Source organism: Oncorhynchus gorbuscha, linkage group LG08, assembly GCF_021184085.1.
Source record: "Oncorhynchus gorbuscha isolate QuinsamMale2020 ecotype Even-year linkage group LG08, OgorEven_v1.0, whole genome shotgun sequence".
Taxonomy (NCBI): Eukaryota; Metazoa; Chordata; class Actinopteri; order Salmoniformes; family Salmonidae; genus Oncorhynchus; species Oncorhynchus gorbuscha.
The window spans coordinates 62,691,852-62,704,442 of NC_060180.1; the positions used below are offsets into that span (position 1 = coordinate 62,691,852).

General features: G+C 42.6%; 1 protein-coding gene across 4 annotated transcripts in view; it reads left to right on the forward strand.

Moving 5' to 3' along the window:
• Positions 1 to 4,664: 4,664 nt before the first annotated feature.
• Positions 4,665 to 12,591, forward strand: part of LOC124041952 (choline transporter-like protein 5-A) — a 54,280-nt gene continuing 46,353 nt past the window's right edge. For 3 of the 4 annotated variants that reach the window (XM_046360156.1, XM_046360154.1, XM_046360158.1), the window contains exon 1: positions 4,666 to 4,831. Coding sequence is in view for 2 of the 4 variants with exons in the window: in XM_046360154.1 (XP_046216110.1) it covers positions 4,747 to 4,831 (85 nt within the window). In the remaining 2 variants the exon portion in view is untranslated. Of the gene's footprint in view, positions 4,832 to 12,591 lie in introns of all 4 variants that reach the window. The other variant, XM_046360155.1, reaches the window with a different exon arrangement.

Below are 12,591 nucleotides of genomic sequence, written 5' to 3' on the forward strand. Positions count from 1 at the left end.
GCTCACCTGTCGCGTTTTCCTCTTGCATCTTTTCCCGTATCTTCCCACCAGTCCGCTCCTGTGTCCACACATCGCAGGTGCTCCGTCGGTTGTCAAACCCACGAGTTTTCCCAAGGCAGCTCCATCTCATTTACACATCTTGACACCTCTTCATACAAATCATGCCCCGTAGTTGTGCCATGCATAGGACGTAAAGCCAAAAACTCCTCTGTCACGCTTAGGCTGGAGTCCACTCCGCGGATGAAAATTGACAACTGGGCAATGTCAGAAATGTCGGTGCTCTCATCCACAGCCAAGGAATATGCAATGAAATCTTTTCCCTTTTTCACAAGCTGCTCTTTTAGATTGATGGACAACTGGTCTACTCTCTCGGCAATGGTGTTTCTGCTCAGACTCACATTTAAAAAGAGTTGCCTTTTTTCTGGGCAAACGTCACAAACTTTAATCATGCAGTTTTTGATGAAATCCCCTCCGTAAATGGCCGGGCTGATTTAGCGATCTCTTCTGCCAAAATAAAACTGGCCTTGACAGCAGCCTGGCCTTGTGATTTGGCTTTTTTGAACAGAGCCTGTCGAGATTTGAGGCCTCGTTTTAATTCCTCTGCCTTTTGTAGCCTTTGTTCCATGTCCATATTCTTGTTTTTGTCCGCGTGTTTCGTTTCATAATGTCGTCTCAGATTATACTCTTTCAGTACCGCCACACTTTCTCCACACAGAAGACACACAGGTTTTCCAGCTACCTCCGTGAACAAATACTCCGACTCCCACCTTGTTTGAAACCCCCGGTTCTCAGTGTCCACCTTCCGTTTTGCCATTTTTGATGGGTATCTGAAAGTTAATTTTACTGTGATGCTGACAACTGCTGTGCCAATAAATATTGAAATGAAGCAGCCTACTGCTCGGTGCGTCACCGTTGCATTGTGGGAAATGTAGTATTGGTGCGTGTAAAAGATCTGCGGGCTGCCGGCTTGCTGCGGTCTGCGGGCCGGTTCTAATAACAAATCAAGATCATCCCAGGGGCCGTAAAAAACCTTCTCGCGGGCCGGATGTGGCCCGCGGGCCTTGACTCTGACATATGTGCTCCAAGGCAATCAAACAAGCTAAGAGTCAGTCAGCTGTCAAGGAAGTGAGTTTGTGTTTTATACAGGACCTCCCGCCCTCAGCTACCATCAACCAATTATGCCAATGCGGAGCTATACTGAGCTCTCCGCATTGTTACAAAATTTGAGTGGTGCAAAGGCATAAATTGGCTCTCTGAGCTATGTACGTGGATGCATCCTTAGGGAGAAAGGAGGGAGAGGTGAGGAGGACCTGGGTGAAAATAACCACATTAAGGATTATCCACAATAGTGGAATTTGCTGTTGGCCTTCAAAATAGAGGTCCCCCATTGAAAGTGATTCAAATGGATACAAATAGTGGAATAATGACATTTCAACTAGATAATGCTGAACAATGTCTTAATGTTGTTAGGTACACCCATCTAGTATCGGGTCAGACCTGCCTCCAGAACAGCCTGAATTCTTCAGGGCATTCTACAGGTGTTGGAAATGTTCCAGATTCAGAGATTTATATTCTTTATTTAATCCTTATTTTATGTTGACTGGGAACACATTCTCATTTACAGCAACGACCTGGGGAATAGTTACAGGGGAGGAGGAGGGGGATGAATGAGCCAATTGTAAGATTAGGATGATTAGGTGACTGTGATGGTATGAGGGCCAGATTGGAATTTAGCCAGGACACCGGGGTTAACACCCCTACTCTTACAATAAGATCCATGGGATCTTTAGTGACCACAGAGTCCGGGAACTCGTTTAACGTCCCATCCAAAAGACTGCACCCTACACAGGACAATGTCTCCAATCACTGCCCTGGGGCATTGGGATATGGGCTAAATAGGGAAAGTAGTAGCAGGGGGAGGGGATGTCCAAAAGGGATGTTGGTTCATGCTGATGCGATGGCATCACACAGTTGCTGCAGATTGGAAGGGGTCTGGGGACTGCACAGACCACTAGTAAACTGAACTCATGTTCCAGGCAAAGTTTTTCCACTCCTCAATTGTCCAGTGTTGGTGATCGCGTGCCCCCTGGAGCCGCTTCTTCTTGCTTTTAGCTGATGGGAGTGGAACCCGGTGTGATCGTCTGCTGCAATAGCCCATCTGTGACAAGCATCGACGAGTTGTGCATTCCGAGATGCCGTTCTGCACACTACTGTTGTACTGCGCCGTTATTTGTCTGTCTGTGGCCTGACTGTTTGCTTGCACGATTCTTGCCATTCTCCTTTGACCTCAACAACAAGCTGTTTTTGCCCACAGGACTGCCGCTGACTGGATGGTTTTTATTTATCACACTGTTCTCTGTAAACCTTAAACAATGTACACGTGAAGCCCAAGAGGGCGTTTCTGAGATACTGGGTCCGGCACACCTGTTGATCATACCACGCTCAAAGTCGCTTAGGTCACTCGTTTTACCCATTCAAATGTTCAATCCAACAGTAACTGAATGCCTTGATACCCGTCTGCCTGTGTTACCCAGCAAGCCACGGTGACTCACTGTCTTGTAGGGAGCAATCCATTTTCATGAACGGGCTGGTGTACCTAATCAAATCAAACTTTTTTGTCACATGCGCGGAATACAAACAAGTGTAGACCTTACTGTGAAATGCTTACTTACAAGCCCTTAACCAACAGTGTAGACCTTACCGTGCAATGCTTACTTACAAGCCCTTAACCAACAGTGTAGACCTTACCGTGAAATGCTTACTTACAAGCCCTTAACCAACAGTGTAGACCTTACCGTGAAATGCTTACTTACAAGCCCTTAACCAACAGTGTAGACCTTACCGTGAAATGCTTACTTACAAGCCCTTAACCAACAGTGTAGACCTTACCGTGAAATGCTTACTTACAAGCCCTTAACCAACAGTGCAGTTCAAGAAGTTAAGAAAATATTTACCAAATAAACTAAAGTTAAAAATAATAAAAAGTAATACAATAACATAACAATAATGAGGCAAAATACAGGGGTACCAGTACCAAATCAATGTATGGGGGTACAGGTTGGTTGACATGTACATGTGGGTAGGGGTGGAGTGACTGCATAGATAATAAACAGTGAGTAGCAGCAGTGTACAAAACAAATGAAGGGGGGGGTCAATGTAAATAGTCTGGTGGCCATTTGATTAATTGTTCAGCAATCTTATGGCTTGGTGAGAGAAGCTGTTAAGGAGCCTTTTGGTCCTAGACTTGGCGCTCCGGTACCGCTTGCCATGCGGTAGCAGAGAGAACTGTCTGTGACTTGGGTGATACCAGACAGTGTGAGTATCAATTCAACAAAACACAAAAAAGCTAAAATCTGTTGAAATCACACTGGATGTATTATACTTTAGTATTGCATTGGGGGCATACTGTATGCACTATAATTCCTTACCTATGCATCTTGGTTCCATGACATGGGGCATCAGCCTACTCAGTGACACTGACAGAACACAGCTGTGAAGAGTTTACACATTAGTGTTGTACCTCATATTAGGGAACTTTAACTGTGGGAAGTCACCTCCGTATTCAAATCAAATTGTATTTGCCAACAGAACACAGCTGTGAAGAGATTTTCACAAATGTTAGCGTCCGAGCTCTTATTGTAGGACTCTGAAACCACTGTGAAATGAGACACAAAAGACCACCAGTAAACCTACTATGTGGTTTCACAGTCCCACAAAGAGCTACGACGTTATTTATATAAACGTTTCATTGTAATCTGTTGAAGTAACTGAGTAGGCTGATACCCCGTTTCATGGATCCAAGATCCATAGGTAAGGGTGTATTTTTAAATGGTTTATTTTATGGCTTCTATTTTTTTTTTTTTTTTTTTTTTTTTCACCTTTATTTAACCAGGTAGGCTAGTTGAGAACAAGTTCTCATTTGCAACTGCGACCTGGCCAAGATAAAAGCATAGCAGTGTGAACAGACAACACAGAGTTACACATGGAATAAACAATTAACAAGTCAATAACACAGTAGAAAAAAAATGGGCAGTCTATATACAATGTGTGCAAAAGGCAAAAGGCATGAGGAGGTAGGCGAATAATACAGTTTTGCAGATTAACACTGGAGTGATAAATGATCAGGTCATGTACAGGTAGAGATATTGGTGTGCAAAAGAGCAGAAAAATAAATAAATAACAGTATAAAAACAGTATGGGAATGAGGTAGGTGAAAATGGGTGGGCTATTTTCCTATAGACTATGTACAGCTGCAGCAATCGGTTAGCTGCTATTTCTTGTGGAACTTGACGAATAACAGTTGGGGACATGGCAAAAACTCCTACATCAACTGAAATAAAATACTTGTTCAAAATACATAAAATACCATTCAATATTCATATTTAGTGGTTTTAAGGTAAAAGGACACCTTACCTGATATTGAAAGCCTTTTGGAATCCAGATTTTACACTAAGTAGTGATATTTCCTGGCGACAGAAAAGGCACCATTTAAAAGGAATGAGCCAATTATTTTATTTTGTGGAAATTATAATACATTCCGACCTTGTTTAGCATTCATTATATTGTCCAAATATGGCATATGGAATCCGTTTGAATCGCTTTCAATGGGGGACTTTTATTTTGAAGGCGAACTACAAATTCCACAATTGCGGCTAATCCTTATTGTGGCTAGCTTCACACAGGTGAGAGGACCTTTCCTATAAACTTGGAGCCAAATACGGGAGTGTTCATTGACTCCCAACATCCATGCCAACGCATCACTACACACCAGACAATTCTACCGTCCACAGTGAAATGGCAAGAAAAACGGACGTCCCTTCCCTTTATTACGGTGAGTAGCCTAACCTAGGCTCATTGAAGTAAAGTGTGTCACATTCATGGGGTCTGTTATTAAATAAATATGGCATTAACAGCGTATGTAGCAATAGCATAGGTGAGAAATTGTACCCTCAGATATCCTACCCGGCTGGCACATGATATTTATATTCCATAAGGGGAAATAGTTTTCAAATATTCTCAAAGCAACAGGGAAAGAGGATTTTAAGTCTCAGGGTATTATGGTGTTAATTTGACCACTAATTCCAGCGCGTTCTCGAGCCTCCTTGAGCATTCCACCTGCCATCCAAATACATGGATTATGAAATGTTGGTCTATGGGACATGATGAATGCTAGCTATGACATAACAACCCCGCGTGAACTCCGCATTAACTTAGCTTTGCTATTTTGGTCTGGCGTCCGAATCGAAGCCGCGGAGGTTAACCAATGGCACGAGCCGCTCGCCTGCATATTGCCGGGGATGCAACTTTGTTGCTAAGACGTCGTGTGCCGCTCGCGCACAGGGCAAATCTCGGCGCGGTATATATGCAGGATGGCAACTGTACTGCAACCTCATCTGACAGTGAACTGTAACGGAACCCTCTGTATTTAACATTATTCAACATAACTACTTTTATAGGCCAATGACTGTATTTAAGTTAATAACTAGACGATCCAAATTATTTTACTGTTGCCCTTTGCGCACTAAACCTTGAGCACAAATCACACGGGCAGTCTATACCCATTTAAGTGCGCAGAGAATTTTATGATGCAAGAAACATGTTCTATTATTGTCAATATTAAAATGACCTCTATTTTCTGATGCGTTCCACACAAAAAACATTCCTAGTCTACTTCTGGTTTTCAGGGACATTAAGCCACCACGAAACACTAGTCTACTGGCTTTTGTTGCTGTGTTGTTCATAATTACAGGATATTTCTCTCTGCTCTACTGAATACCAGGCTCTCTGTGACACAGTCGATTGGTATTGGAGTGCCCGCTGGGTACAGCAACCTGCATTGTTTCTGGAATGCAGTATCATTCTGCTCAGTCAAAATAATCTGTCAACTATTGTCAGGTGTGCATCAGAGGAGACTGGTGGGAGGTGCTGTAGGAGGATGGCCTTATTGTAATGGCTGGAATGGAATGAATGAAACAGAATCAATTATGTGGTTTTGGTATGTTTGATACCATTCCAGCCATTTACAATGAGGTGTCCTCCTATAGCTCCTCCCACCAGCCTCTGGTGTGCATGTGTATAGTCTGCCATTTGAGTGAAAGAGTTGGATGTGCACCAGACCAGTATAAACCAGTATTATGTACACTGGCCCGAATGCCTCATTCCTTAGCAGAGTGGGGAAATGGTTTTCTCTCACTTGAACAATCCATTGTTAGAGGCATTGAAGCAGTGCAGGTGTGGCGGTGAGGTGTGAATGTGTTCTGGGGTAGAGCTGGGCGATATAGACACATCTATATCGCTAATAATTGGCTGGTTTATTACGATAACGGTTAATTCAACGATAAGTTTAACATTAATGCGCACTGGTTATTTTTTAAATATTACCCCTAAAACTACTACTTTCAATGTTGTGACTCATTGTCCCGTTAACCCATATTAGCAGACTTATTTTATTTCTAACTTAACGATAAGTAGCCTTTACTAGAGGAATGTTATCAGTAAAATGTCCGTGATAAATGGTCGGTATTGCTCATTTGCGGTTTATCGTCCCAGCTCTATTCTGGGGTGTGTTACGGGCCTCAGATCAGTTTCACACATTTACATGGAGTGTAACACACTGGTACTCTTTCTGTGGTCCTTGAGTCAAAGTCCAGCTGTTTGCTGACAGTGATTTCATCTGGGTTAAATTGCCAAAGCCTGGCACTTCCTCTCTTGCCCATGCAGATTAAGCTAACCTTGCCTGAGACCTGAAGCATCCCAGTGTCAAGGCTTTAGTTCAATGGGCTAACAGTCTCGATTCGCACTGATGACCAGGGTTCAGTATTTGGTGGGTGACACTACAAACTCCAAAAAACAGACGTCACTGGCTTGGATGTCATTACCTAGGTGACTACAGTGTAGGGCTGGAGGTGGTGCAGTGTAGCGAGGAAGAGAGTAGGCCCGTGTGTCTTTGTACTTGGAGAAGTTTCTCTCCCCTGTTTACAAAGGCTTATGAATAATGAAGCAGCTCCCCCGTGGTGTCTCTGCTGCATCGTTCTGAACCAGAGATGTGCTTTTAATCTGTTACTTTCTTCCCTCGAGCTGCCTGGCAACGGTGTGTGTGGGAGGGAAACCACTGACAGTCCTCCTAATGGTAGCTGGATACGGTAGCTGGATACGGTAGCTGTGTGGTTCCTCATGATTTTCAAAGGCTCCTATCTCCTCTGAACGATTTCTTTCTTCTGAAGAACATATTTTCTCTGCATGCTGCTGCTTTCCTGTCTCTGTTCCTGTTTTTCATTTCTGTCTTCTCACAGTTTAAAGCTTGCTGTGTGTGTGTGTGTGTGTGTGTGTGTGTGTGTGTGTGTGTGTGTGTGTGTGTGTGTGTGTGTGTGTGTGTGTGTGTGTGTGTGTGTGTGTGTGTGTGTGTGTGTGCCCACGTTGAAATTAAGATAATGATGATCCGTGAGGACATTAATGACCGGAAACATTTGTTTTAGAATAAAGGCTCAATTCCAGTGAGAGGACACTGTATATTACAAGAGATAATATGCTTAAGACATTAGAAACCAACCAATACAGACCAACCAAATACACACTTTCGCAGACCATATCAACTGCTTGAGTCCTGTGTAATATAGTTACTGGAATAGCCACAGGGATTTAGTCCATTGACTGCAGTTTGTTCTGGCTCTGCATCATTCCAGATGTGTGTTTTTTAGAGAACCTCAAACATCTAAATCCAAAAGGCTGTGAGGCTATTGACCCAGGACAAGCTGGCCAAATGCTGTGTGCTTCAACTAGCCACGTTCCCACATCTGTTTGTGCTGTCTTCCCAACTCCTTACAGTGGCTTGTGAAAGTATTCAACCCCCTTGGCATTTTGTTGCCACTTTGAAGATGCAAAATATTTAAGTCATACCACAGATTCTCAATTTGATTGAGGTCTTGGTTTTGACTAGGCCATTACAAGATATTTAAATGTTTCCCCTTAAACCACTTGAGTGTTGCTTTAGCAGTATGCTTAGGATCATTGTCCTGCTGGAAGGTGAACCTCTCAAATCTCTGGAAGACTGAAACAGGCTTCCCTCAAGATTTTGCCTGTATATAGCGCCATCCATCATTCCTTCAATTCTGACCAGTGTCCCAGTCCCTGCCGATGGGAAAAATATCCCCACAGTGTGATGCTGTCACTACCATATGCCAGACATGGCATTTTCCTTGATGGCCAAAAAGCGCAATTTTAGTCTCACCTGACCAGAGTACCTTCTTCCATGTGTTTGGAGAGTCTCCCACATGCCTTTTGGCAAACACCAAATGTGTTTGCCAAAAAAGAATTGGAAATAATTTTGCAACCTTACTCTTGGTTATTCATGTGTGGCAGTCAGGTTGTGTTCACTCCCTTCCCAAGTCAGTTTTTATGTTTTTGCCACCAGTAACATCTCCTCATTATGCTTGTAAACTTCTCACCAAATGGTAAAATCACAGATGTGAATGAACATATTTTAGGTGAGGCTAGAGAATAAAAGTCTTGAATTATTCAGTGTTTTAGGAATTGAGATTTTTTTATGAGGTGACATCAATAATATATTTTTTAAATGTCTGTGTAGTAAAGGATGATCTATCTCTACTGTATTTTACACCTGGTTACCCTCAAATGGGTGGAAGTCATCCTGAGAAGTCTGGCAACACACATGGAAAATGGTTTATGGAACAAAGACAGGACATGAATCGCTTGTCCTTGTAAATATAACTGTACACCATAGGTAGGTTGGTTTGTTTGCATTGTCTATTGGTGCTCTTTTTTCTTGCTGGCAAATGACAGTTTTCACTTGTGGTTACACATTTATGTCTTTACCTTGTGAGTTGTCAGTCTGGAAAGATCCTTGAGACATCCCTACCCCATTGAAGTTGACATTTTAAATGATCATTTCTAGTCAGGTAAGGGTTCTGGTTAGGTAGAGATGTCCCAAGGAGGCTGAATGGCACTGATCCTGCATGATTATAGTAGACAATACTTCAGAGTTCTGTTTCTTTGGTATGTTATTGACTTTACGGTAATGATTCTATGAGGGCGGATCAGTATGACATGTATGGTATGCAGAAATTGGTTGTGATAACAATTGTTATCATCAGATTAATAAAGAGCTGCAAGCTGTTTTAAGTAAATAGAGAATCTTTACCTCTCATCCTCACTCCCTAAACCTAAAGGATTTACAGAGCCCTCAGATAAACGCTAAAGCATGAAACACACAGATTCTCACTGCCAATAGCTACTTATCATAGACTGGTGATACCTACTTATCACAGTGGGAGGCCATTCCTTTTCTTGCTAGAAACAAAAGCAGTATCACTGCACCAAATTCCCTAGTTTCAGACTCCTAATTATCCTTACACCTCTGAAGACTTGAGGCATTTCCATGCCAGTCAGATGAACTTGTTTTGTCTCTGAACACTCAAACTTGTTTCTCCACCGACTGTTGGGTAAGAGGAACCATGGGGTGTTTACAACACTCGGTGGAGACTAGAGATCCTAACTGGCAATTGCATGTCCAGCATTACGTTACAGCCTTATTCTAAAATTGATGAGTGATCAAATAATTTTTGTTAATCTACAAACAATGCCCCGTAATGACAAAGCGAAAACAGGTTATTAGAAATGTTTGCAAATGTATTAAAAATAAACATACCTTAAGTAAATAAGTATTCAGATCCTTTGCTATGAGACTTGTAATTGAGCTCCTGTGCATCCTGTTTCCATTGATCATCATTGAGATGTTTCTACAACTTGATTGGCGTCCACCTGTGGTAAATTCAATTGATTGGACATGATTTGGAAAGGCACACACCTGTCTATATAAGGTCCCACGGTTGACAGTGGATGTCAGATCAAAAACCAAGCTATGAGGTCAAAGGAATTGTTTGTAGAGCGCCGAGACAGGATTGTGTCGAGGCACAGCTCTGGGGAAGGTTCCCAAAACACATCTACTTATTTAAAGGGTTTTTCTTTATTTTTTTTAGTATTTTCTACATTGTACAATAATAGTGAAGACATAAAAACTAAGTAGTAACCAAAATATATTTTATATTTGAGATTCTTCAAAGTAGCCACCCTTTGCCTTGACAGCTTTACACACTCTGGCAAGAGTGTTTTTGGAAACTGATCTGCTGGCCTACGAATGGGAGTCGCCACCAGTTGCCCATCCCTGGTGTAGGATTTGTATCTGGATGTGGGGCATTGAGGGATTGTCTTTGGAACATCGTTTTTAAGACAAGATGAGTTGGGGAGGGATGGTTTCTGAGAGAAAGAGTGAGAACATGATGCATGTATGTGAAAGACACCTTCTCCCAGGTGATGTGTGTTCAGACTGAGGGAGCAGGACAGGCAGGATTATCTCTGGGTAACAGGCCGGGATTATCTCTGTCCTCAGACAAATCACTGTCTGAGGACAGATAAGGCCTTGCCAGCAAATAAACATCAACACACACACATCATTGACAACACCACACCAGTAGCCCTCAAACTTCCACTGACATGTAGTCTGTGAAAACAGGCATATATTCCGGCCCCTATTTACTGTACACTGAACAAAAATATAAATGGAACATGCAACAATCAACGATTTTACTGAATTACAGTTCATATAAGGAAATCAGTCATTTTAAATAAATAAATTAGGCCCTAATTTATGGATTTCACATGACTGGGAATACAGATATGCATCTGTTGGTCACAGATGCATAAAAAAAGGTAGAAATACATAGGAGATAATGGGTGACACCTGGTGATGGGTGGAGACAAACACAAGACAGGTGAAACAGATCAGGGTGTGACACGCAGGTGAAGGAGCTGGATGTGAAGCGCCGGGGCTGGCGTGGTTGCACGTGGTTGTGAGGCCGTTTGGACAGACTTCCAAATTCTCTAAAACAACATTGGAGATAATTAATATTCAATTCTCTGGCAACAGCTCTGGTGAACATTCTTGCAGTCAGCATGCCAACTGCACGCTGCCTCAACTTGAAACATCTGTGGCATTGTGTGACAAAACTGCACATTTTAGAGTGGCCTTTTATTGTCCCCAGTACAAGGTGCACCTGTGTAATGAGCATGCTGTTTAACCTGTTTCTCAACATGCCACACCTGTCAGGTGGATGGATTATCTTGGCAAAGGAGAAAAGCTCACTAACGTTTTACGTTTAAGTTTACAGGGATGTAATCAAGTTTGTGCTCACAATGTGAGAGAAATGAGCTGTTTGCATCTGGAACATTTCTGGGATCTTTTATTTCAGCTCATAAAACATGGGACCAACACTTTACATGTTTCATTTTTATGTTTGTTCAGTGTACATTACCACTATTCAGAAAAATGGATGTGAGCTGTTGCTAGAGCAATTTGCATAAATGAGATTTTTCCCATTGCACTGTACACTTGACTTGTTTCTCTGAGAGGCCTACTTGGGAGGACCTCACTGAAGATGGTTTATGTTGTCTGTTTGTCTCCTAGTGCCTCTGTCCCCTCTTTGCTCATTGACATGCATAACAAGGGACCAGTACTGTATCTGGGAGATTACAGATGACTGACAGTTCATCCTCACAGGGAATATGCATGAACTGAATAACTACCATATCTTCAGAACTTTTACACTGACGTGCAACTGGAAATATTATGTTAATAGGCATGGTCCTATGGGGGGGGGGAGTAGCGTTCTATATGGGGTGGCATTTAATACATAAATGAGCAGTGTGTATGACTGAACTTTCCCATAGTTCAACACTTCTCTTATGATTCTCAACAACAGTCTTGAATCTATTGCTGGATTGTTGTTTGTTTTGTAGTTGGATGCTTTTGTTGTTCTGGACTGCTGTGATTGCTCCGTCATCAAGTGTACTTGCTGGAAGACTCCCTGTAGGCTTGACTCAGAGTAAACAACAGTCTGTTTGATAAACTTCCCTTCGGAGAGTAACTGGTAGGTACTTTATCTTACTGTAAGGTAAACACAAGTTAATTGCGTGAGAGATGCTGTGTTTGTGTAGAATAGAGGGAACGAGCTGATACTTTTGGATTGTTTCTGGGACTGGGTCCTTGAGGAGAACTCTGTCGGAGTGAAAATCTCAGTCTAAAAGGAAGTGAAATTAGTTCATTTGTTGAGAAAATGAAGGTCATTCCCACGGACTCGCACATCCAAAATAAATGCTCCACTGTATAAGCCCCCGAAACACATCATGCATGTTCTTCAACATAACATACTCTCTCTCCCAAACAGGCCAGCTTAACTTAGCTTTGTCCTTGTGTAACCGATGTGAAATGGCTAGCTAGTTAGCGGTGGTGCGCGCTAATAGCGTTTCAATCTGTGACATCACTCACTCTGAGGCCTTGAAGTAGTTGTTCCCCTTGCTCTACAAGGGCTATGGCTTTTGTGGCGTGATGGGTAATGATGCTTTGAGGGTGGCTGTTGTTGATGTGTGCATGAGGGTCCCAGGTTCGAGCCCAGGTAGGGGAGAGGGACGGAAGCAATACTGTTACATTGATGCTGTTGACCCGGATCACTGATCGCTGTGGAAAAGGAGGAGGCGCTAATAGCGTTTCAATCTGTGACATCACTCGCTCTGAGGCCT